Here is a 26,439-nt window from a genome sequence, read left to right on the forward strand (position 1 = left end):
GATATCTGGTGAGGAGTTGGGTTGGAGGTACGGAAGGCAGGGGGTGAAGCAGCACCAGCAAGCTCTCCTGCCTTTCCTTGTTTAACACAGAGCAGGTGGAAGCAGGCCACACAGGGCAAAAGTTAGTATCTGCACAGTCAGACGATGCAAGACAGCTTGCCTTCTCCTTTGAATCTGTGAATTTTACTGAGCCACACCAAAGCAAGCTTAAGATGATTTTGCTGTCTGGATTAGCCTACAAAAAGTACAAGGAAATTGGGAAGTAACTCCCTCAGTGACCCTATTTATCATCAGTTTCTGCATGGTTGTGACATCTGTTTTGTTTGCCCCATACTTTCAGCTAGGCTTTGCCAAGGGAGGGCTATCGCTGAAGAACCAGCTGAGGAGTAACAGCAGCCAAAAGTAAAGTTTGATACACCTAGGAAAGAGAAAGCAAGCACAACCATGTAGAAGGCTGGGTGAAAGACAAGGAACAGGCAAATCCCTCTCTGAAAAAGGACATGGTTATACTGAAGGATAAGATAACACAGGGAGAAGAAGAAAACATGGGACTGATGTGTTGTTTGACTGAGGGTTTTGGAGACTGCAGCAAAGTCTTGGAAATGAATTCCTATTATAAAGCTGACCTGGAACATGTATGTGGTACAGCAGTTGCTTTAGTTTTAGCAACTAACCGGATTCTTGCCAAAATTTTCTGGCAGCGTGCTTTTTGGGGAAAAGAGCTGTCTAGAGATTCCAAGGGGAAGCGTGCAGAGATGAGCAAAATGTTCAAAATCAGCAAAAACATCAACTGTGCTGCCTGCAAACAGAACATTTTTTCCCTGCACAACCCTTCCGCTAGGGCCCAAACAGTCAAGATATTTCTTCTTTTTTTTTTTTTTTTCTTTCAGAAACAGAAGGGCTCAGTATCACTGCTAAAGCAGCCAAAACGAAGCAAAATAGGCACATCCAACATCTGAATGCTCACTCATGCCAATGCTGGTTTGTTGTACAGTACCTAAATGACCCAAGAACAGCTAAGCCCTCTAACTTTGCAATCCTACAGCTGAGATCTTCCGCACGCAGTGACCAGCTGCCTGTTTCCATGCTCCACAATTCCTGAAGCACAGCGTGCTATTCTTCCAATCGCACCGTCCAAAATACTTTCTACAGCTTTGCTTTCTGTGCTCAGAGCCCCTGCAATCATCTAATTTCATGCTGGTCCTCAATAGGCAAGGAGAGACACAACGATGGATCTGCAGATCTGGATTTGGTTTTCAGTTCACATTATACATTTAAACTTGGGAAAATCCAGAACATCTGAGCCTTAATTCTTGACTGGCAAAATGCGGGAACTGCATTCCTCGATTACCTTCTCTCCTGTATTTTGAAAAGTGGTATTTTGGAACATTTACGCAGTAAGACACCTGTCAGGCCTGGACAAAGGCCAACATTGGAAAACTCCAGCAAATCACAATCACATCATAACAGACCTGAATAAAAACTGTTAGTAAGCAAAATCCAGCAGCTGCTGCCATTCTCTGAAGACCACAATCTCCCCCTTGGGGACCGTGAGCTCTCTGGGGAGCCCAAAGGAATTGTTAGGCTAAAATGTTGAACCAGCTCAACCACCATCCAAACAAACACCTTTCCCTATGTGAGGAAATGCAACAGTAAAGCCCGTTCTTCCCTTTTACTTTTTATGATTCTATTCCAAGAAAATCAAAAGACATAGTGCACTTTTCCCCCCTGTATTACCAGCTACCAAGCTTGAGCTAAGAACTAATTAGACCTTTATACAGCTATTAGACTTATATATAAAAATTTGGATATAGTTTTATTACTTGGCAACATGGCACTATTTTTTTTTTTAATAAGAGATGGGTGGGGAATCTGAACCGGGTTGTTATCCAATTTTAAACACAGCCTGTCCACCTGCTTGGCATATCATGCTCTCCATTCCTCCACTCCACCCCTTAACAAAATAATACCTTGATTTTGCATCTTATTCCACTACCCTCAAGGACTGGTTTATAATTACCACAACTTTACTTGCTGTCTAGAAATGTTGAGATCAGCCATTTTCAAAGACAAACTTCCCTCAAATTCTTAAACAGGGAAAAAGATCCTTTTTACGGGAAAAACTCCAAGTGGCCACAAGACAGGATCACATTTCAGAAGGCATGTCCAGCAAAGACAGACTAGTTTTCTTTTCCATTTCAAATGCCACCCTCCTCTGCTGCTTCTCCCCACAAAGCTGTGGTGGTAAATAAATCCAGGATTTAATTCAATGGGACTAGCAAGAAGTCTGTTTTCAGGCACGCAATAGCACTGGTGGTCTGAGAAGGTCAAGAGGAGCAGAAACTTCTCAAAAGCTACTTCAGTACATGCATACACTGGTTAAAATCAAAACATAGAACAACCGTGAAGCCATACTTAAAAAATGCTAACTTAACTGTTCATTAACCAAAAGTTATTATTAACTTTTAAAAAGCTACTCTATTCCCAAGCATGTAAAGCTCTTGCTCTCCACGCCATCAATTCACTGCTCTACACTATTTACATACCCTATCACTGCTATTCACCTTGAAGGTCTTAAGAGTGCCTCACCACATGTACCTACCAAAGACATTCAACAATTCCTGGAGCAGCAGGTAAGTTCTGCAGCTGTGGTTGCAAGCTCTAGAATATGAGTCGTCTTAAATTTCAAGGACATGCTCCCCCTGTGTCTTGCCTCCCAATCCCAGAAACCTTTTTCTAACACTCATAATGGCAAAGCAAGCTTTGAAAACATTAACCAATTTTAAATCAATGTTGGATGCTTGCCTGAATTTGCAGAAAGCCTAGAAGAGTAGGTCTCATGTTTGCATTATTCCCCTCATCTCAGTGTTGTATATGATGCTCTCTGCAATGTAGAAGGAATGTGAATCTCAACACAGAAACCCATTCCTGCCGAGGAACCATCCAGCAGTGTGTGCCACTAACATGCTTATTCCATGATCTGAGCGTGACCTGTGTGCTTGCCCTAGAAAGAAGCCTGAAAAATTCTGCCTCCTTCTAACAAACTCTGTTTTTATCTTCCAACAACTTTTATGATGCAGCCAGGCACTGCCAAGTATAAAAGTCTGTGCCATACTGAGAGTGCAAAGACAGTTAAAGTAAAATCACTCCATTAAAATGGCAGGGGGCTATTGTTTGGACTGTAATGTTTGTATGCAATTCAGTTAAGCCTCTTTTTCAAGACGTCCATGGGAGAAACGTGGCGACCATGCAACAAGCTCCAGTGTGCAGCTGTACTCCGTGCTGTTGCTCAATTTAGATCCTGCTTGCCACAGAGTCTGCAAGCCCCTGCATACATGCCTCTTCCTCTACATTCCCACCCACACAAATCCAAAACCGGGTCTGACCTTCCCCACTCTGCTTTGTCCATGCATCCCCATATAGTCCGAACGAATTCCAGCCATCTGTCCTGCCTGTGTTGCCGACTGCTATGACCTGAACCAGGCAGTCCAAGACAGCCATGCATTCATGCCCGTTTCTCAGCCTGCTAGGGTTCCTGGAGATACCCACCCAGTCCTGAATCGTTTCTGGAACTGTTCAGAGACTTCTGAAAATAAAGCTGCTGTAAAAGGTCTGCAATACATTCATATCCTGCCATTAATATCAACACAGCCAGCCACTACAGTCTGATGCAGAGTGTGTCTTGAAGGAGTCTATTAGAGTCCTGTTTAATTTACAGCCATGTCCCCTATGCTTCACTGGTTAATTTGAAAAGTAAAAGCACGTTTCTAGACTAAAGGATAAAGTGTCAGCTATTTCTGTCCTTGAATCCAGGTTAAGTGACACTTCTTGTATGTATAAGACATTTCCACACACATGCTACTTTGAGAAAGTGAAACTGTGGGCACAGCAGAGGGATTAAGTAGATAGCACAGTTGCATAAAAGCTGCAAGATACCATTGGGTGTGGTAAGAAAACACCTCCAGTCTCTAATGTGGAGGTACAACGTTCAGAGTTCCACATTTCCAAATTCTGGGAGCACAGATGCCTTCTCAGCCTAGGCTCCTGGCAGTACAACAGCATGTCAACATCAATGTTCAACCCTTTGTGCTCCTCCTCAAGAAAGGAAGACACCATCAGACTGGCACAACTCTAAAAGTTTGCCTTTAAAATTCAGCATTTCTTACTTTTCTATCCTTTCAACCTCCCATTTTTCCATATATCTTTGTCAGAGTTCTGCTGACCTGCTTTGACCTGCCTGCTGCCAACTAAAGGGACTTAGGTATATGCACTCAACCACTCACTAGAAACATGGGTAGGTTTAAAACCCAGATTTTGTGAGAGGAGATAAGAGGGGTTGCAATGGGCAATGTATGTTCCTCACGGCCCACAGTATTAAGCCACTGTCAGCCCACAAGATTTGCCCAAGACCCTCTCCACCTAAGGAGCTGTGCTCCAAACACAAAGTGTCCTGAAGAAAATAAACTTCCTGGCCCCCCTCCTTGAAATGACAGCTTTAAAAAGATAAATCACATTTAAGCTGTTGTTCTTGCAAAGAACTAAAACAATAAGATGAAAGATACTGAATTAATTCACTGTGTGCATGTGTCAAACTCTAGTGGTGTGCGTATTGGCATTTCTTCCTCAAGCGTGGTTTCCTCACTCACACACAATGTTATTTCGAGTACCCTCAGTATTGCCCAAATCAGTGAGAAGACCACACAACAAGTCTCCAGTGATGAACGTGGCAAGACAACCCGCTACTCCTCAAAAAGCAGGTGATGCCCGTTGTAACAGCCCTATTTCCCTTGCCATATCAGGTCAGCTCCGGTTTGTGCTGCAGCGAAATGCAATGGCAATGCATAACAAGGGCTGAATACAAAACCCCACGGGACACAAGCCAGACCTGTAGTATGGTATGAGAGCCATGCAGATTAGGAAGGGAAGCCATACAAAACGGAAGACTTACACCAGAGTTCATAGTAGTAGTTGCAACACTGGGATTGTCCACAACAGTGGCCCGTTTCACATATGTAACTTTGATTGTTGACACCCATGCAGGTTTCCTTGTCCTAAAATTAAACAGACACACTTTTAAGATGCTTTGTCAGTATCTTCTGTAAATGTAATCTTTTAGCCAATGATCTGCAAGCATTTGAAAAGTCACAAGTTATGGTCTTGGGAAGAGGTTAAAATACAGCTAAGGATCACCAAAAAACACAAAGGACTGTTCAGAAGAAAACCCCGTATCTCCAAATTCATGACTTACACTGCTTTAGCATCTAGTCACACTGCTTTCTCACCCTTCCTTTCCTTTTCCATTGAAAGTTATCATGTTTTGGGAGCCAGGCATTCCCTTAAAGAAGAGATGTCATCGGTTCTACGTTTTACACACTACCGCTGCATTACTGGGGCTGAATGCCAAGTGGAAGAAATGCATTAATAAACAGAACATTACAATTTGAGAAAAGACTGCTTAGATTCATTTAGATCTAAATGATAATTACAGTATGTTCCTGCGAGATTCCAATCTAAAATGATTCCTTCATAATTAGCCATGTGCTTTATACAAGATCAGCATTCCTGTAAAACTTCTTCCTGGAATAGCGAAATAGTCCAGGAGCAGAGCCAAATCAGCTGTACTGTATCACCCAGCAGGTCCTCAGGACACTTAAGATGGAAAAGGACTATGGTGTGAGGTCTCAGTCCCCCATGTGGTGCACCCCTTCACAAAAGTCCATGTTTTCCTGCCAGTCGGAAAACATGGGTGGGAAAAAGTACAAAACACAGGAAAACAGAAGCATTTTACAGGGTGTGGTTTGTATATCCTCTAATAGGCTTTGGGGCAACCTGGAAGTTAGAATACACTACATGGTTTCTTAAGAAACAAACAGATCTTAATAAAAAAAAAATATTGATGTTGCAAACAAGCTTGTAACAAAGTCTAAAATTCTTACTTTCTTTCACCTAAAGTTTACGATAAGGCAAAGAAAATGTGCAGAGGTTTATACTGAAAGACATGTTGAAACAATTCGTTTTATAAGTACCATCTTTCAAAAAAAAAAAAAAAAAAAAACCAAAAAAACCCCACAAACAACACACAAAACCAAAACCAACAAAAAACCCGAAAAACACCACCAAACAAAAAAGCCCAACAAAACCCAACCAGCTAGAAAGAGCAGCAAACCCAGCCAGCAGGCTACAGGAACGTACATCGGTGGATCCCAACACTTGCTGACCGCGCTGTTCCTCTACTTTATGTGAGTGCACCGCAGCCCCGCTTCTCACAAGCCTCTGTGGAGTCACCATATGTGCAAAATACAAAGTCAAATTATGGGCCACCTCACTGAACAAGTGATGTAAGGCAGCAGTTTCAGCACAGAAGAGTCCTGCACTAAGTTCTTAAGAATACTCAGTTTATCTGGGGATCTGGGGGAGCACCAGCACTCCCCCACCACACAGCAGTCTGCGGGTCCCTCACCTGAGCACCCATATTACAGCAGCAATGTAACTTCTAAAAGCAGAAGAACCTCCTACGGCCTAAGGTTCAGCAGAAAAGATCCCACGCTGCATTTTTGTCCTAAGAAGTCACACCAACTTTTGAAAGGGTTTTGATCATGTGAGGGCACAGTTCAGCAAACATGACTCAGCATACAATATATCACTTCATGATTTCCACAAAAGGCTCTAAGAAGTACCAACAGGCCATCTCCTTAAAATTCATCTGCAGAGGCAACAAGCTGGAGGGGTACCTGCCTCTTGTTTCCAGGAAGAGAAGAACATTTTGCTGGACAGACCAGTCAAACTGCTTTACTGCAGGTAGCTTAAGCAAACATTTTGTACTCTTGTCTTGAGATGCTGCATGCCAATAGTAGACACAACATTCTTCTATAGGGTAAGGAGGTGTTTTCCATCTCTAATTGCAGCGGCTAATGGCAACTTCTAGGAGACACTGTTGAGCTAGCACAGCATTTTCTGCTTCAGGCATGCTATTCATTCCAAAAATTGTAATTTTAGTCAGCAAAAGAACTAGAAACAGCACACATCTATTCTCTTATCTGTTCTTATTAGTTTATTTACACTTTTCCTCATTTTTGTTGGCCTTGCAGAGTTAATGCAACTGACTAACAGCATAGATTTTGGCTCTCACATCAACGGAATTGAGAAATGAAGATCCCATTGCAAAATTGTACTCCTGTTGATAATGCACAAGCCAGAAAGTGACCGGCTGAGGTTGAGACACACGAAGATCAATGTGACCTGTTGAACCATCAAATGAATCATGTGGAGCTGGTGAAAGAACAGTCCCACAGCGCCATTTCAGGAACTCCTCTGCATCACAACACTGATCCGTCCCTGACCATCTGTGTTTACTCCCCCAAAATTTGTTCCATTCAGTGTTGTCTGCTTCAGAGAGTAGCTAGCAATAAGGAACACATCAGTGTCTTTTGGCAGCAGCAACCTGTAACAGCTTCAACATCACTATATTTTTCCCACTTAATGACTTGCAGCAGTCCTGTTTTCAGAGACTTTCATCACCTTATCGTTTTATTTGAACTTCCCGACTCCCTCTTGCCAACCTTATTGTATTTGAAGTGACCCTTCCACAATGCCATCTGCTTATGTGCAGGGTTGCGTCTTGTTAGCCCAGCTGCAAACAGGTCTGTGAGGGGATGGGTATACATGTTGAACAGAAGATCCTCAGCAGCTAGGTTGGTATTCTGCAGGTTGTTCCTGCCTGCTTTTGGAGATCAAGTCTCAAGCAACATCCTGCTTTCCCATTTAAAGTAGAATTCAAATCTTACTGTCTGGAGCTTCTTTACACACTGACCAAGAAAAATCATCTTCCTTGCTAATGCGTAAGCACTTGCACCTTTGAAGAGCCTCACAGTTAGCTTTCAGCTCCCACAGTTCAGAAAGTCCAAGGTTTCAAAGTCCTTGCAGTGCCAGTCACCAGCCATGCTCCTCAAAGTCCATGCAGCTCCTCTTGGAGCCCTTCTGCAGCCCTCTGCCAGTCTGGCCACCGATGGGTTTCTGGGAACATGGAGCCATCAGACTCAGTGCCACGTGTCAGACCCAGAACTGTCACCCTTGTTTCCAAACAGTTTCACAGAATCGAGGAATAATTTAGTTTGGAAAGGATCCGAGCAGGTCACATGGCCCAACCCCTGCTCAGAGCTACCGCCAACGCTAGGTTACTCAACCCGACACAGGGAAAGAGATAAAACGTAAAGGCAACAATCTTCGGAAAAAGTCTACTAGGCAAAGATTCCAGCACAAGGAGAGCATTGTTTTGGGACGTGTTACAGGTGTCTCCTTTGGATTGAGTGTCTCAGTCTCCTTTTCTCTCCCCACTTCAGTCAAGACTCATTTCTGTGAAAAGCTGAGCCACTGTACAGTTTCTTGCACTGTTTTGCAAGGCAAGGAAGAGGTGATGCACTGCCTTCAATACAGGCCATGACAGAGACCGTGACATTTTTTGTTAGGAATCTTCTGCCGACCGCCAAGCGCTTCGATCAGGCTTCAATTTCTAATTAAATCCCAGCCTGTACTTTTCATACCATCAGTGTTGTATTATTTCTACTTCCTTCTCCCATTCGTTCTTTGTGTCATATGCTGCTAAACAGTAACTACTTAAGACATATCAGCAATATAGTTATCTATAGCCTAAATGTCTCCTGGAAACAATACCACAAGTGCTTGTGCTATGAAAGCACGCTATTTCCTCTGTCACGCCAACAGGCATGGACAAGGCACAGGACTGAAAGAGTAGCTTTATAGGTAAGAAAAGTATATATGGGGATAAAAAAAATCTCCGAGCAGCAACATTGGAGCACTCACATTTTATTGGCTTGCCTTTGTTTCTAGTTTCCATTTCAAGTAGTGCTTGTAATGATAATTTTTAATCGTTCTTAGCAGCATGGAGTTTTTATCAAACTACTACAAAGAGGTTTTGTTGGGTTTTTTTAGGTAGTCTTACAAAAAGAAGGAAGGGGGAGGGTTTCTTTCTGAAAGCACTTTCTTCCCCAATAGCCAATGGCTATCACATTCCAGCGCAGGCTTCCCTGCTGAAGGACAGTCTTGTTTTCTTGTTGTCCAGGCAAGCACATCCCTCTCCATCAGCCTTTATTCAGCTAACTGTAGGCGCCTCCAGACAGGATTACTAAGCAGCATCTACACAAGCCTGCTCTCAAAGAGTGCATTCAACTCCATTAGGGCAGAATATTCCTGTTTTGCAACTAAGAAGCCTGAACATGCCATCCGTTATCTCCCACCTGCAAAGCCTAGGAGATTTCCAGCTAATTTCAAGGGACTGGCTTTGTCCTGTAAAGCAGCACGTACTCTAGGCTGCATGTGCATCACTGCCTCCTTGGCACCATCCTAAGAGCTGACGCAGATCTGAGGAACTGGGCTCACTGGATCCCTGACGCACACTCCAAAGCCGGGAGCTTTCAGGAGAAGGCTCTGCAGTCCTGGAGTCTTTGTTCTCTCCCCATCCAGTCCAGCAGAGGCCACTTGTTAAGTCTGGTGCAGGCTCTTTCTCATCAAACTGGCTGAGTTGGGAAGACCTCACCTTGGTGCGTTTGGAGAGTCTCTTCATATTTTAGATGTGGCGTTTTGGATTAGTTTTCACTTGTCAAACTTTATAAAGCAACTTTGTTTGAATAAAAATAAGATAGTTTTTTTACTTATTTTCTTGTTGATATTTAGCATTTGTGATAAACCCACAACCATGCTGGCAACTCTGCCAGTAGCACACTTCTGCTGTCAAGGGCTTTTACAAATAATCCTTAAAATATCCAGCAGTGGTAGGTATAAGAGAACTCAGGGCAGTGCCATATGTTGTCACATCTGAAGCTACAGCAAACATTAATGTCAGTGCCAGGAAAAAAAGCCAATTATGTTCTCTACCTTCCAGTTTAACATTGGATGTTTGCTGGAGGTCTATGTGACAAATTGAAGGTCAAAATTTGGGGCGTGATCGAGACAGGTGGCATTCATGGAGGTCTGTAGGTTGCCTGAACTGTCCCTCGCTGCAAGAAAGGATGGAATTATCCTTATCCTAATTTTGTAACGGTTTTCAGCACTGAATGGTTGGGTTTAATGCCCGTAAATCTGTTGGGATTTATTGCATCTGAAGCCAAGGTAGGAAATGGAGGGAAATGAGAACTGATTGACAGTGGAGTACCATTACAACAAAAGGATCAAGGCACTTCACACTTTTCTAGTCTCTAAAGTGAGCAGTTAACCTGGGAACATTGTTGCTATGTCAAAAAGGAGAAAGATGAAGATGAGCAAATTCCAGACCAGTGTGGCTATTTTCCAAGCTGAAAATTAATACGTGCAACTGCAGCAACAAGCACCACAGCCCACGCTCAAAAGTGCATAGTTGGCAGTGAACTACCTACAAAAGATGACTCCTCAGCTGGCATCAACCAGGTAACCAAAACCGGCAGTGGCTGATATCATGGAGATCTAATAACCATTTTAGCTTTTTGCTCTGTCTCCTCTTTCCACAGAAATCTGGCCTCCATTACCCTAAATATGAGCACCTTCCATTTATATGGCCTCTGTGCGTCATTCAGCCTGCCAGAGTATTCATCCTAACCTTGGTAATACCCAGCCACCCTGGAAAACACTTTGAAATGTGACTTGCATTTACTGGCAGCAGGTTATATGCCATTCCTCTATTCTAGGCTAGCCAGGTTTTTTAGACCTAGTCTAATTTCCTGTTCTCTCCAAATTTCTGTACAGCATTTGTCAAGGCACTACATAGCAAATTACTATTTGAACTGGAAGAGATGGGGATTAATAATGGAATGACAGGGGTGAGCAAGGAACTGAATAACAGGCATACAAACAGTGGGACACAGTGAAAAGCCCAGCAGCAGGCTGAAGGGAGACTGCCAAGCTGGCATCTGCCAGAGGGCAAGATGCTACAGGTTTTAACAGGACTTGGGCTCAACCTGTGACCGCTCCAGACCTTCTGGTTTCACAGCTCTCATAGGGGACTTCGGTAATAAGCATCTATTTAATAATTAAAAAAAAAAAAAAAAAAAAAAATCCTGACCTAGTTATTTCACTAATCTCATTACTCGCAGGCAGTGGTCCTTTGCTTTCAGTACCCAGCTGCACCGATAATAACAAGGCAGGATGGATTTAAGCAAGTGACACAATCTTCAGAAAAATGTATTAAAAATATGTATTTTGAGTAACTTGCAATCAGTATTTGAACTATATATATTCTTTAAGCACCCAGAGTAACAGAATGTTTTTCCAACAGGAAAAACTGTATTTGATACCCACTATTTATGAGTTACCACTTGGCTTTTACTCAAACTTACATATCAGACTATCACTAGTGTTGGTTAGCCAAGCCCATCAGCAACAGCTCATGAGAATGCAAACACAAAGCTACCAAAGCAGATGAGCATCTCTGTCAGATAAGAGACTCAAGTGGTAGTAGGTTAAAACTTCTACTGAAAACATTAGGCTGCAATGCCAAATCTTACCATAGGGTTTACCACCACTCCTGGTTTGCCAGCTGCCACCTAGTTCCTAACCAAAATTCATCTTAAATAAAAAAATCACTGGATCCTTTCAGAGAAGGACAGCAGGTGGGATTGCAGCAAGGATAGGCAGAACTGCAGGGGAACCCTGAATCACCAGGCCAGTTCAGGACTGATGCCCACCCCGAAGCCTCCGGTCCTTCTCCCATCTTCATAAACAAAAACACTTGTTAGTCCTTTGGAATGTAAAAGCAAAAATCCACCATCTAAGCAAGTGCCATGCCTTTGGTGGATTCAATTTAACAAAAGCACGTAAGATTGGTAAAGATGAAACTGGCTTTTCAATTGCTGGGAGTTACTGGAACCTCGGGTGCCAGCCCCTGCCAGCACAACAGGGGATAAATTCCTGTAAGCCTGCCTTACGACAGACAACTGAGGCCACGAAATAAATCAAATCTGGACATTTCTTCGTAAGACACCCACCACAAATTCTGTTTTGCTGAATGTGGAAAAAAATGTGTTAAGTGCAAACATCCAAATACTTAAAAGTATAATAAGTGGGGGAGGAATCATGCCTCTGAGCTGTCCCAGGCACAATAAAGATCTCCAAAATGGGAATTCTAATCCACAACATTTATTGCTTCGCTAATGCCAGCATCAGGAGAATTATATTTAAATCACCATGATTAATCAGCTACAGCAGACCCATCTTCACCCCCAGCGGATGCAGAACCTCTGAGGTTTATTAATCTTTATCTGAGGAACAAATTGGTTTGTTGCATCCATTTATCTTGGAGAAATACCCCAACAATCTTTACAGGAACACTGTCCTTTCACAGATAGTGGACACTGATATATTTCAGTAAGAGCAGGTTTCATTTTTGTTTATCGCAAGTTTCACTTTCAGACTCCAGGAACTGCACATTCGCATTTTAAGCCCCACATGAAAGTGTTTACTTCCCTCATGCCTTGCTAGAAGCTTCCCAGCGGTAGTCCCAACCCTTTCACATTAAAGATAGACGCGTCTAGGAAATTACAGCTTTGAGGAGGCTGCCTTGTGTTTTGTTGTTTTAAACCACCAAGAAGTTGAGAACACTGAAAACTTCAAAGAGTTAAAACTGAAAAGGTTAGGAATCCAACATTTTAACCTTTTTTTTTTTTTTCCTTCTACATTTATGCAGTGAACTAGATGAATGTTCAAGCTTCCACCTGCAACCCTAAGAGGAAATGCTCACTAAAAACTGAAAGCTGAGATCCTCTACAACCATGTTTCCTGGGACGGGAGCTTTAAACACCCACATTGCACTGATGTCAGATAGCGCTGACCTGGCTTTTTAGGCATTTAAACGCCATCCCCACTGCAACAGCAGCAAAAAAACCCAAACCAAACACCCTATTTTTATCATGCATTCGGCAGCCCGTCTGCCGTGCTGCAATGCCACTGGGTCCCAAAGAAGTGAAGGCAGATCCAGGGGAACCAGTTGTTCAGTGCGGTGCAGCAGTGAACAAGGGGTGCCTGTCCCGGGGAGCCGAGGCTCTCACCGCGACCGTTTCGTCCTTGTCATGGTTTCATCCTCGCCGTGCAGCTCATGGGAGGGCACCCCAGGATCAGCACCCCTCGTGTGGAGCAGGAACAACAACAACAAAGGACATCCCAGACAACCAAGTGTCTACAGTCCGAGTGCAAACGTGCAAACCCGAGAGACAATAGAGGCGGATGCGTGACGAGATGTTCCTGAGTTCCTCCCACACGTTTAATTAACTAGCACTGTTCACTAACAACCCTTTTTGTCCGCTCTTTTAGAAGTGGAAAAAGAAATTTCTGAATACTATTTGCATGCAGGACACAATCACAAATATTTAGACTTTTTTTTTTAAGTCTAAAAATCATTAAAACTCAAAATGAGTAAAACTAAGAAAAGTTCAAGCAGCTCCACAAGCAGCTCTTTCCCACTATATCCCTCATCAGTGGATAAAAATAGTCAAGAGCTTTGCTCTTGTGATCCTGAGGCAACACCTTTTTTCTGCTTCCTGTAAATGCCTCTGTATCGATGCCGAAAAGTTACAAGCAGAGAGAAAAGTACCATCCAGCCCAGGGAGATAACCAGACGTTCGCGGTTTGAGCAAATGAAGCCGAATTACACCTAACTTCTGTTTTTTCACCTTATGCAGCACCTCAGTTGTCCCACACACGTCTCTAAAATAAAAAGATTAATTTAGAAATAGGAACTTTAGAGAAAAACACACCTGTGAGACTCGAGCAATCTCAACATTTAAGCCAGCTATGTCTCACTGCGAGTCGAGTTACCTAAAGCCATTCAGCGCCTTTGTGCCTGAATTTTTCTCCTTGGTTCAGTTCTGAGGTTTTAGGGAAAGTCTCCTTGCCCAGAGTGCTAACAAGTGAACTATTATTATAGCTGTTGCATTCAATTACAGAAGGTCATTGTGCTAGAGGTAGTTTCTTAGGTAAAACTGTTTTCTGTTCAGCAGGGTGGGAGGGAGGGGGGGGAGCTGCATTTCACCAAAAACTGAACTGATAAGAAAAAAGAAACAGCACTGTTTACTCAGCAGTGTGCTGTGAGTCCTTTTGCCTTCATTTCTAAACAACTGAAAGTAGGTAGTTTAAAACATGCTGCAGTCCGATCCTGAATTTGTAATTCTAAATTAGAAACTGCAAGCAGCGCTCTGATATCATGCAATATCTATTTATTGTGGATTACAGATCCCAGCAGTGCTGGAAAGAGTTTACAGTTCGATTCCCCTCCAGACGTGCCTCCCAGACCAAAAAAAGGGTTTGCTCTCCCCGAGCCCAGGAACACATAGTTGGCACCTCCTCCAGCGTGGAGCAGCTGGGCAGTTGCTACCGTTTCTCATTCTGCTCGACATTACCAGCTATTAAATTATCCCAAGCTTCTTGTTCAAGCTTAAACTCTCCCAGAACAATTAAAAAGTCACCGAGCCGGGGGTCACAGCACATTGCCATTTTCCGTCTGGTGATCTTTGTCAGAGATGAGGTATATATGTCTCCTTTTTTGTTGTTTAAAACCACAGTTTAACACTCAACATACTGCCCGCACAAGAAAACGGTTCAAAGTTTGGCATGTTTTTAAGCAATGTAAACACAATTCCATATTAAGGACTGTGGAAAGTACCCCAAAACCCAACCAAACAAAAACTGCACAGGAGCACGCCACAAAGAGCTGCCCTGCCGCAAAGCCTACAACAACAACAGAGTTTCTCTCCCCAGCTCGCAGTTTTGCTCCTTCCTCGCGCATAAAAAGCGGCTCTCATGCTACCACGCTCCCCGATGAAACGCCACGGGTGGGGAAGCGCTGTTTGTACGGTTCTGTTTTGGGAAAAAGTCAGAAATCATCTCCTTAGGCGGCGGGGGGGATGAAAATAAAAGCAGTCAGTCCCATCCTCCACCTGAGCAAGCGGCTCCCACCACACCGAAGCTGGTTACCTGTCTGAGACCCAGGAGGAAAGGCATTCTGCAGGCTCATCCTCCGCACCAGCGCCTGGGAAGGCAGGAATTTAAAACCCCACAGTGACCATTTCCTCATCTGCTGTGGGCAGCCCGCTCCTCCGATCCTATTTAAACCAGGGCTTCCTCGGCTGGGAATGCTAAGTAAACAGGGTCCTGGGACACTGCAGGCACTCGCTGGCTCCCCCTCCTCCTCCTCCCACTCCCCGTGACATATCTCAGACGCAGCCCAGCCGGGGTGTTTGCAAGAGGGAAATGACATCAGGTCGGGCAGTTCTGAAAAAAAATAAACCAAAAAAAAAAAAAAAAAAAAAAGCCCTGAACCTTAAGAGAGCTACTGGGTAACACCAGGCAGCTGGCTGCAAACGGGAGCTGCGTGCTGTTGGGCAGCGCTGCCGGTGCGGGACCCTGGCAGGGAGCCGTGGCGGAGCAGAAGCGCTCTCCTCCCTGCTAACTGGATGCTGCGAGTGGAGGGGAATCTATTAAAAACATTGGCAAGAGCTGACACCTCCTCAGTGATGATTAAATCTCGCTAAGCAAAAATAGACATTTAATCTATTTGTGAGGAGAAAGCTAAGTTTGATGCTGCTTGCTGAACAGCACTGGGGCCCGAGGAGCAACCAGTGTGGTTCCTCCGAGTACCTCCAGACCCTGGGCACCGGGGTGAAGCCTTCACGGATCCAAAGCACTCCCGTGCCTTCTGCCTACCACCGCGGCTCCATTTTTCCTGAGCAGCTCTTACAGCACTGTTCAACTCTCGGCCCCGCCAAATACCAGCCGTCCCACTAAAGAAACAGCACCAACCCCCCTGATTTGGGTAGGATCAGGACTGGGCCTCTCCAGCGTCAGACAGGTGATAGGAAGACATTTTAATCCACCTCTCCCCGAGGAAAACACAACTCGCCCCAACGGACGGTTTCTCATTCTACTCGAGCTCATTTCACATTTTCATGCCAAGGGGCAATTAAGCCTTATAAACAAATTTATCATCTGGTGCCCAGGATGGCATGTCTTGTTTGTCCTCTCCCAAGCAAGGAGTACAGCAAGTTCCACAGCGGTGTAGGAGATGACACTGCAGAAGGTAATCTAAATTTAACTCCCTTTTCTACCTCCACTTTGAAAGTTCAGCAACCTCTTTTTTTCGGGCTTCTCTGCAATCAGCAGCTGTCCTCGTCCATCAGGGGGGACCGGGACACCACCGCCTCTCCCACGTGCCCCAGCAGCAGCTCCAGGGATATTTGACAGAGGGGCAACTCTCCCTGCTCTTGGCCTCTTTGGCTTTTGGAGCTCAACACGTTAAAATATTTGACGAGAGAAGGAATATACTTTTTTTTTTTTTTTTCTTCCACAGAGAGTTCACTGAATCCCTTTTTTAGTAGCAGTTTTAACAATAATTTCAGGACTTCAGAAGAGAGAGAGAAACCACATCTAATTCTTACAAATGCTAATTTGCAACAGCAGCAAAAAAAAAGTTTAAAAAAAAGGAAAGAAAAAAAAAAACCAGAATGCCAGATAGCTTGCAGCAGTGTCAGAAAAAGACACCCATTTTCCACATGTCAAAACCCCTCAGTGACCACTGCTGCTGCCTCCTCCCAGCCCAGCCCAGCCCCGGGTTATTTACCAAACGAGAATCCCACTGTGGGTGTCCTCTACACAATTAGGCTGTGAGACCATACACAAGTATTACTTATTTTTACATCAACTTAAAGCCACCACATAAACTTGCCGTTTAAGGTAAGCACATCTCTGTTTTTCCTAAGAGAGAACAGGCACATAAGTAATTTCCTGGAGGATACAAAACATCAGTGTTAACTAGCATCAGCCAGGCAACGGGATTTTCCAGCTTTTGTGCTCTTGGATCAAACAAACTCTCAACCTTTGCTTTTCCAATTCCATGGACAAACACTGGTGATATAAAAGGGCAGCTTTCTGTTTTAGTAATCTGTTCTGTGGCCTCACACTGTCCTTTGAAATATCCGATTTTGGCTGTTGCTATCCGGAGCCCTGGACTAGGCAGATCCTAGGGCTGAGCCAATGCAGCAATTTCTAAATCCCTACTGTCAGAAGGAATCTAACTTTAACCACCCGCCTCTCCCCCAGCACGTACTCAAAAGGCGAAGCGTCATTCCAGATCTAAGACAAGTTGTGAAGGACTATCAAAGGCAGTAACTTAGTGGAAAAGCAAAAGCATCCTAATTTATGTGTGAATTTAGCAATCCTGGAAAGACTGATGCAAAAAAGGTGGTTTGCAAGCACACATTGCCACATTCGACTGCAGCAGCAGCAGCCACCCTCTCTTGCAGTCTCCGACTGACAGTGGCCAGTAACAGAGGGGCAAAACCAAAAAAAAAGCTGGACGAGTTAGCTCATACCTTTAGAATACCCTAATCGATACACTTAGAGCCTTTTCAAAACACCTAGGTTCTCCTAATCTTTGCAATTGCTTTGGATATTCCAGCTGATATCATTTTACCCCCTCCTCTTTTTTTTTTTAAGTTCATAAGTACTTGCCCCAATGCTTTGTCTTGTGGTAATGAGTTTCACAGACAGTGGTTGTGAACAAATAGTTCCTTTCATCAGGAGTGAATTCACCACCTTCTAATCTGACTTTCATATTATTAGCAGGTGGGAACAGAAGTCCCCATCCATCTTCTCACTCATTCATTACTCTGTACCTGTTAGCTATCTTCTTATAAAAGATATCAATCTTCCCATCCTCTTAATGTAAAATCTTTTCCCAAAGCCTTCAGCTGCTCATTGCCCATTTCCAAAACCTTTCTAATTTTCTATTGCTCTCCGCTTGGGGGCAACCAGAGCTGAAATAATAATTATTTTAATGAAAGCAAGAGCAGCTCTAAGGCAGGCTCCTCATGGGTTTCAGTTCCTTTATACGAATGTGGAGTTTAACATCTGCAAAGGCCACCCATCTATGACCAAGATATAGCAAAGAGAGCAAATGCAAGTTTTTACAGTTTCTCTGTAGATGAATCTCTTGAGAGCTCTGAAAAGTCAGGGCTAATGTCAGGACAGATTATGTGATCTACTTTATTTTGAAAATTTGCTTGCTTAGGCAGCCACCAACCATCCTTTTTTTGGCATGTCAGTGCGGATCCCACTACAGGATAATGGTGAGCAAGTTTCTTTAAAAAGAGGGAATAAAGACCTCCAGGCTTTATCAGTCTGTAGTACTGCTCTCCTGAACATGCCATCTGCCCCAAACATGATGTCAAGCAAAGGATGCTGCTTGACGCCTTCACAAGCCCAACACACACTGTGCCTTGTGACCTCAGATACTAGCATGCAACTGAAGGAGATGATGGAAGTTGTTTGGGCCATTTTAGAGTCGCTTTCCATGTTTGATGGGAGATGCTTGCAAGCAGGTTTAGTAACTCAGCAAGATACAATATCCATTTTGATACCCTCTGAGGAGACAGCTTGACCTTTAGATGATCCAGTTATGACAACACGATTGGAACAAAAATTGAAGTTGCGTAGCCCAAATGTGTCGGGCTTGAAGCACAAGGCTACTCTCACTTGCTCCATTATTAGAGTCCTAGGCAGGGAGAGGTTTTGAACCATAAATATGGGTGGTGTGTAATATCCCCTCAATTAAACTTTAATACCATGGTTCTGCAGCTATATATATACAGGTTGGCCATAAAGTTGGAATGACATCTAATGACTCTTCCACTTGTGCACTCTGTTATTTTCATGTTGGTAACAGAAGCGTCCCTGGAGCATCAGCTATCCATTTTCATTAGTCGGCCCACAGCACTGGGTGCTAGAACTGAGACTACGTAGGTCTGTCAGGCACTCGAAACAAAGTGTGACAGAAGCAACTCGAATGAGGGTGACTTTCTCTTTTGCCATCCTGGGGATGGCTCTGGGAATAAAGAAAAAAAGGAAAAGAAACATACAGAAAAGCATAAAAGCAGATCTCTGTTTCTCTAGAATAAGACAACATCCAGGAACAACCAAGCTCTATCTGCCTTGACAGCAAATGTTCTAAAGGGGCTTCTTCACTAGTAAAACCAGCGTGAGACACTGGGAGATCACCAATGCTGGAACAGTGATGCAATGCTAGATCTGCCTGGAAACCATTTCTGGCTGGCCACCTGCCTGCAAAATCTGCCCACTTGTCGCCAATTCCTGAAGAGTGAAGGGCCACTGCCCCACCCTAACAGCACCACTACAAGAACATGATGACTTTCCAATGTGGGGAGCAGGTGCCCCGGGTTCATGTAACATATAGCATTGGCACTGTCTACAAAGAACATCATCAACACATTCCAGAGGACAAACAGGAACAGCTCAGTCTGATAATTTCCCGGTACCTACAGGACCTAGAGTATCTACTCTATTGCTTGGGGGACACGTGGTCCAAAACAAACCTTCCAGACCCACTGTGTCTATTACTACTGTATTATTTAGGAGTAGGGTAAAGTGGGTCCCCCAATTTGTGTGCGGTTCAGCTATAAAGCAAGGACACTGAAGTCACTTCCATTTAATGTTTGTCAGGCCAAAGCGACTTAATCATTGTTTAGAGAGAGCAAAGAATAACTGCAGGAAAAGACACCATACATGTTGGAACTGGCTTGTGAGCCAGTGCTGCAACCAGTCTGCTGGATCAATACATTTTAACGTGCAATGAAGCACAAGGGCTTGCAGCGGTAGGAATCTGTCCTTGGGCAGGTCCCCCTTCCCTGCAGCCTGTCACTGCTTCTGTCAGCTCAGTGGTTTAGAAGTGCAAGAAACTTTTGCAGCTTACTAAATCAAGATAAGCAAATAAGGACATTGCATTTCAGCCTCACTGCTGTCACCTGTCTTTGTCTCTGAGTAACTAGTTAACCAGGGAGGAAGCGACTGTGCACTTCAAAACGCGCTCAGTGTTGCAGAGAGCCCCAGTGGCAACAGCTCCTGCTCGATTCCAATCGAATCTTGATTCCAACTGAATCCTGAACATTAATTGTCAGCTAAGCAGACAAGTGCAAATATGTGCCACATCCTCCACCTGAAAGCCATGCGTGAGCCCTGAACCAAAGCGGGGGACCGGACATTGCAGAGGAAGCCACTATCCACTCTGTCACCTGGTATTTCAGCAGAAGCCTGTCCTCCTCTTCACTTTTCGTATGTGGGTGTAGAAATACCAACAGCAAACCTTTCCTTGGCACTTTTGTGAAGCAAGCAATGTCTCCTCTGAAGCTGCTTTCTGTATTAAGCTATCATAAGAAGGGCACTCAAGAAAGGGCAGGGAGCAGACGAGGGGTGGATGTGGAAGAGATACCCAAGAGTCGTCTCTCTCCAACACCCATCTGACAGAGGAGACAGAAGAGGCCACATCCAGGCTGTTCCAGACACTCCTACCTACTCTGCTGTTTAGCTGATGGGAGAGTGGTGGCAATGAAAAGTCCAGGCTCCTTCTCCGAGACCAAAATAGTTTTTGCTAAGTGTAGCTTGAAATTTCCAGCCCTCAGTGACATTGTTTCCCACTGCTTTTTCCCCAAGGAGGAGCAAATGATAGCCACGGGTCCAGCGCGCTTTTCTTCACAGCGGCAGAGTTGTGGCCAAGCCAATGTAATTGCAACGCCAAAGACTATTTGCATCATCTATTTTGTATGACCACTGTTTCAATACCCAGGGCTGCCATTCAAGCCCAGAGGTCTTAAAAAGCTTTACAGTCCTTCACCACTGAGGCAGAGGGGGACTAAAGAGTTGAAATTGCCCTATTCAGAGGTGACACTAACTGCTTCAGTGGAGACAGGGTCGATTCTGTCCCTTTAGCGTTCCCAGGTTTTGGGCACCGATGTCAGGCTTCAGTTTTAGTCTGGAGTAGGTAATGAAGTCACTGGAAAGCCTACTCGGCTTTCTCTGAGCCTGCTGGGAGGGGGAGAAGGAGGAGGGAGGGGGGAGTTCAGCTGTTAAACATTTGACGAGACTGTCTCCAGGAGGACTAGTGTGTCCGGGGTGGTACAGGGACACTAGCCTGGCTCCTTGCTTTTTGGCACTACAGCTCTTGTTTTCCTTATGCCCGAGTATGCAAACAGGACCTTTGGTAATGGCTCAAGAGGAGATGATCTGCTCCAGACAGGGAAGAAGGCAGAGCCTGCAGACAGTAACAAGATCCCCCAAAGGTGGAATCAAGACGGTAAGTGTCTGTTCTAGTTTTAGAGTCTTGTACCATGTGGGTGCCGAAAATACAGCCTGTGGGCGTCCGTTGGTCACATCATCATAGGAGACAGCATTGTCCCAAAGTTGCTTACCAGGACAACCTTGACAGACATCTTAGATGCCCTACTCTTAGAAGTGATATTTGTTGTCTCCCCAAATGACAGCAACTCACTATTTTTAAAGCTCATCTCGCATCTGCTTAGCATTTCCCTTGGGCCTTACCCTTGTTTCACAGTGTTGGTGCCAGCTCCCACGAAGCATTTTTTTGGTGCCAGAGGGGCTGATGCCAAGTCTGTCTGTCTTGATGCCAAAATGGCAGCTGGCTTTATTGTTGAGACAGGATTTGCCAAAGCTAACAGCACTAGTGCTGGGGTAACTAGCACTGATTTTAAGGTTTTCTTCTTCCTTACTCTTCTATTGCTTCTAGATTTCATGGGATAATGCTGCTCCAAATGAGCCTCTGTGGTCCTACGAGAGGGATTTTTTTCATCGGGGTCTAAGGTAATAGGCAATTATACAGCAGACCATCTTAACTTACAAGTCCTCAAAGAGAAGGATATTTATATACATGGAGCAATTATCTGGGATGCAGCATTGCCACTGCTGGGCCCAACTGTGAGAGAAACAAGCCCCCCTGCAGATCAAGCAGGACTTGATCTCTCCCAGCCTGCAGATGTGTTTAAATAGCACCAGCCCTAAGAACAGAGAACCCACTGAAGATAAGGGCGGTTACATGGCACTTCATCACCAAGATATACCTAAGACAGAAGTCTGGAGCAGGAGAAGAGGGTCAGGGATCAGCCAAATTGCATCACATCACCACGAGCAAGAAGCCAAAACCCAAGAAAGGTCATGGCCTTTTGCCCCTTTTCAATTCTCTTAAGTGCCACTACACAAAATGCTACTGTTCGGATAAAATCCAGTCTTGCACATGAGGCATAGGCATGTTGACCATGGAAAACGCCCAGAGAGATGTGAATAGACAGCACATGTGATAGGTAATCACATGTGTACAGATGCATGTAATTTGAAGCAATGATATCCCTGCAAATTAGGAAGTATTTTGATGTTAACCTCCGCTGCTTTTCTTATAAACCTGAAAACCAGACTTTGTTCAGAAACAGTGGTGTCAAATGGGCATCCAATTGCCCCAAGATGCTCAGCTCTTTCTTCAGGAACGGTGCAGTTAGTTAACCTGACAAGAGGTACGCAATTGGTTAAAATCACGTCATGTAAGTCTTTGCTGGGGGATCTGTTATTCATACAGCCTGGTCAGATCTTTCTGAAGTTCGCTGGTCTTTTCTGAGATTAAATTTACATCTTGAAGAAATATAGAAAAGCCCCCGAAATACCAGCAGCCTTGTTTTCCTCAGCTCATTTTACAAGAAAGAGGTTCTTTTATTGAGTTCTGAGAATTAAGTTTCTGTTTCCAGCAGAGCACCACTTCTACATGGTCTATACCCTTCTTGAGAGAAACTGATTTTCTGGGAAATCCTTTGGGGAAAAAAAAGGGACATCAGCAGCTGCCTCTTTCTGAGCACGCTGCTGGATATTGTGGCTCAATAATATTACACAGCAGAGCAATATCACATAGGTTATGCTGAGGCAAAAAAGGTCCTCAAACTGCCCTATGGATCTGCAGCCTCAAGCACTTTCCTGCTATTATCCCTGGACTTTACACTCCAGGCCCTGCCGTGGCACCCACATCCCCATCGATAGGTGGGTTCTGGGTTGCACAGATGATTGGATTTGCAGTACACAGACCACAAACAACTGGTTTAACTGAGTCTCCTTCCTCTTAGAAAATACACATGGATCACAATACAGTACTCCCAAAATTAAAAGTCTGACAGTTAACCCGATGGGCTGTGCAGTACCTGGAGTTTTACAGGATTTCTGTTACCGAGCAGAGAAGTAAACTCATCTGAACTGCTACAGGTAGGCTGAGGCTTGAAGTTTGTGGTTAGAGCCTGGCACAAACATGAGGAAAGGCCTTCCACATGGCATAGTCTGACTAGCAAAAAGACAGGAAGACTTCTCCTTTTCCCAAAATGAAGAGCACTAAAGATCACGTACATATATCTTCATACAACCAAAGTGAAGAATTAAAGGAAACCACAAGTTTAACTATTAAGAAAGCTCAATACCACAAGCATTTAAAAGATCACAGCACAACAGTTTTAAAGACATCACTTTTAAATCACTAGACAAAACTCTGAGAGAGCTATCAGATCTTAACCTCCATGGTTAAAATCTTCTTTAAACATGCAACTTTAGGGAAAAACCACTTCAGAAAACCTCATCTTAAACACAAGCTCGTCTTTTCTAACTTGAATTACTGTGTTGCTTAGGATCTCTCCAAGTACTTGGAAGCAAAATACGAACTCATCTCTATTTTGACATGATGAGTAAACAAAAACAAGGAATAAACAAACCAGCATAGTGTATGGTTAAGTGCAGTTTCAAGCTGAGTTTACCCACGTCTGTGAAACAGCAGGAACTAAAAAGACCTTAAAGCCTAACCTCTCCCCTGTTGTAGTACTGGTTCTGCTTTGGCCCACCTCTTTACCAGGAAGACAAGAAAAACTCCCCAAAAGGCCACATGCTTTGTTGCTCTGCCAGCTGGAGGGGAGAGCTTTTGGGATTGCCTCAAACAGGAGAGCCCTCAGAAAGCACAATCTACGTAAAGCAGAGAGCTCACAGATGTAGGTTTCCAGCTACAAATAAAGTTGGTTTGATATAAGCATACCGGGCAAAAAATTCAATGCCTCCCATCACCAGCTCCCTCCATCCTGCTGCATTTTCCTTCTCTGCAGCCATTTTCCCTCACTGTAAAATGGGGAGAGTGCTAGAAAGTTGTTTGAGATATTACAGCCGTTGGACTCTCAATACAACTAATTGCTATTCTTTCTTCGCCCAGCAGAACTGCCACCGGTTACCCAAGGATTTCCTGTTGGGCTCGGCTCCTCTGGAGGCCGCCCCTGGGACAGCCGGCACTCATGTAAGGAACAGGCGGCTGGGAGGAAGCGATGTCCGGGTCTCATGTTTCAGCATCGGCCGTGGCATTGCGCAGTTTGCACTTTGCTTAAGCGTTAAAAGCGCTGGTGGCACCTAGGTTCACAGCCAGTTTCTAAATATCAGCGACACACCTGCAGGCCAGGCGGTTTTGCCATTCCAAGGGCAGATACCTTCAACACCCCGCTGTCTCGCTCCCCCACCTTCGTGATATCTGTAGGCTTTCCCCCTTAGGTATACGGGCAACGTGTGCTCCCCTTGTGTGCATAAGCATGCTTTATTTCATATAGTTCAATGCCCAATAATTAAAAACTCGTTTCAGCTTTATCTTGGGAAGAAATGCTGATCACCATAACCTGCCTTTATGGGTATTATCTTATCCCAACTGCTATCATTTCCATTAGTGCTTGTTATTCCACTGGCAGATAAAGCAGACACTCCCCTGGCTGTAGCAGGGCTGAAGGAGGACAGGGTGACCCACGCTGCTTTACCTCTTTCACACATTTCTCTGCAGCAAGGTTGCAGGCTGCGGAAAAGAGAGGAGGCTAAGCACTTGCTTTCTCCTTGTTGGAGTCTGGCTTCCAGACATGCATTTGCTCTAGATCACAATGCCAGTGGCCTCTTACTCCTGCAACCGTTGTTTTCTTTTAAATTCTCCCATAGCAGAAACCAAATAGTCCATATGAATCTGTCTAAAAAAACCAAAACAAATCAAAACCTGATTGACATCCTACCTTTTTACGGGAAGGTAACTGGTGCTAATTACCATGACTACAGTAAAACAGTAAATCTTAAAAACAAACAAACAAACAAACAAACAAAAACCAAAAACACCAAACAAAAAACCCCACTGTTAGAAGCCAGTTATTTTCTTCTTCAAAAGGTGAACAATATAGATGTCACCCTCAGCACTCAGAAAGCTCAAGGACCTGTGGGTGACTGTTGAATGAAGAAACTCTAAGGCAAGGAAGTATTTTCAGTTTTTAGAAATACTCACTCCTGACACATCGTAGGCTCCTACAGCAGTATTTTTCCCTTGAAGCAGGTAGTTTGGGGAGTAGGAATTCTGAACATCTCCTTTGGAAAACCAGGACCAACTCTCCTGTCCTGGAAACAAGCGAGAAAACTGCCCACCGATTTCATTGCAGAGACCCAACCTGCACCTTGTAAAGTCATCAAACCATTGAAAGAGACATCTTCCAGGTAAAAATACATAAAGGACTTAGGGACGGACAGCAACATTTGTGAGCAGGATTTAATTACGGATTTAATTACAGACTGGCCATCGGACTGTCCTCCTTTCAGCACTTGCTCCTTAACACAGGCTTCAAACGTCAGGGCTGTTCGAAAATGAAAGATGCAAACCCAGAGGCACCAGGCTGAAAGGCTTCTCAAGAAGACACCCTGTCAAACTACTCTGGGAATGATTCGCTGCACCTAAAGCATCAACATTTCTCTAACCTATTCTTAAGATGACTGCAATCACTAGCATTCCCACCGTCTCAACAGCCAATGTGCTCCTGTGCTCGATGCTCTTTAAAAATTAGGATGTTCTTTCCCATTAATTCAGGTCGTAATGCAAGATAAGGCAGTAATTTCTTCTTCTCCACTAAAAACAAGACAACTGATCACTGTCATCTTCTTAACTCAGCTCACCTGGAAAATTGTTCCATTCCTCTATAAGCTGTTTTCAGAAGACAAAAGAAGTCTTTTTTCATAGGCTACAAGGATTAAATCATAGTTTTACTGCTCTTCTCAGTCTGCAACTTAAACACATCTTAAAATGTAGGATCCAAAATGGTGCACGTCACTTCCTAGCATGGAGTGTTACAAAATACCTGTGTAGGACACTTCTATTATTACATCATTAAAGATTTGGTGGGCTTTTTTGCAACAACTGTACTCGATTTCTGATACATCCCAAAATCCCAGACTCCCTCTATTTGACTTTCTCCATCCAGTAAGTACTCTGCACTTTTCCTTCAGGAAAAGTGAAATAAGCTTCAGACTATTTCTTCAAGTTGTTCTCCTGTCTTAAAAAACACACACAACACTTCATCTGTATCTCAAGTGCTTTCTCTTTGTCTCCCAAACTGTTGTCACAGAACAACAGGCAGAACAAACCCCTCCAGGACCCCAGTCACCACCACAGACTACTCCTTAGCGTATATTACAGTCACTTAATGAACACACTATATTACTATTTAATCCTGAACACAGAGCCTTACTCAGCATCCTATAACCAATGTGCTCCCTCACTCAGGTTGGGCTATAAAACATCCA

At 44.1% G+C, this 26,439-nt stretch overlaps 1 protein-coding gene across 9 annotated transcripts in view; it reads right to left on the minus strand.

Moving 5' to 3' along the window:
* The window catches only part of WBP1L (WW domain binding protein 1 like), a 63,542-nt gene that overhangs the window by 12,268 nt on the left and 24,835 nt on the right, over nt 1-26,439 (minus strand). For 7 of the 9 annotated variants that reach the window (XR_014227928.1, XR_014227929.1, XR_014227930.1 and 4 more), the window contains one exon: nt 4,949-5,051. Coding sequence is in view for 6 of the 9 variants with exons in the window: in XM_082309559.1 (XP_082165685.1) it covers nt 4,949-5,051 (103 nt within the window). In the remaining 3 variants the exon portion in view is untranslated. Of the gene's footprint in view, nt 1-4,948; nt 5,052-14,952; nt 15,210-26,439 lie in introns of those variants that run through there. The other 2 variants (XM_082309561.1, XM_082309562.1) reach the window with 2 other exon arrangements.

The sequence above is a fragment of the Platalea leucorodia genome (genome assembly GCF_965183815.1).
Source record: "Platalea leucorodia genome assembly, chromosome: 4".
Classification (NCBI taxonomy): Eukaryota; Metazoa; Chordata; class Aves; order Pelecaniformes; family Threskiornithidae; genus Platalea; species Platalea leucorodia.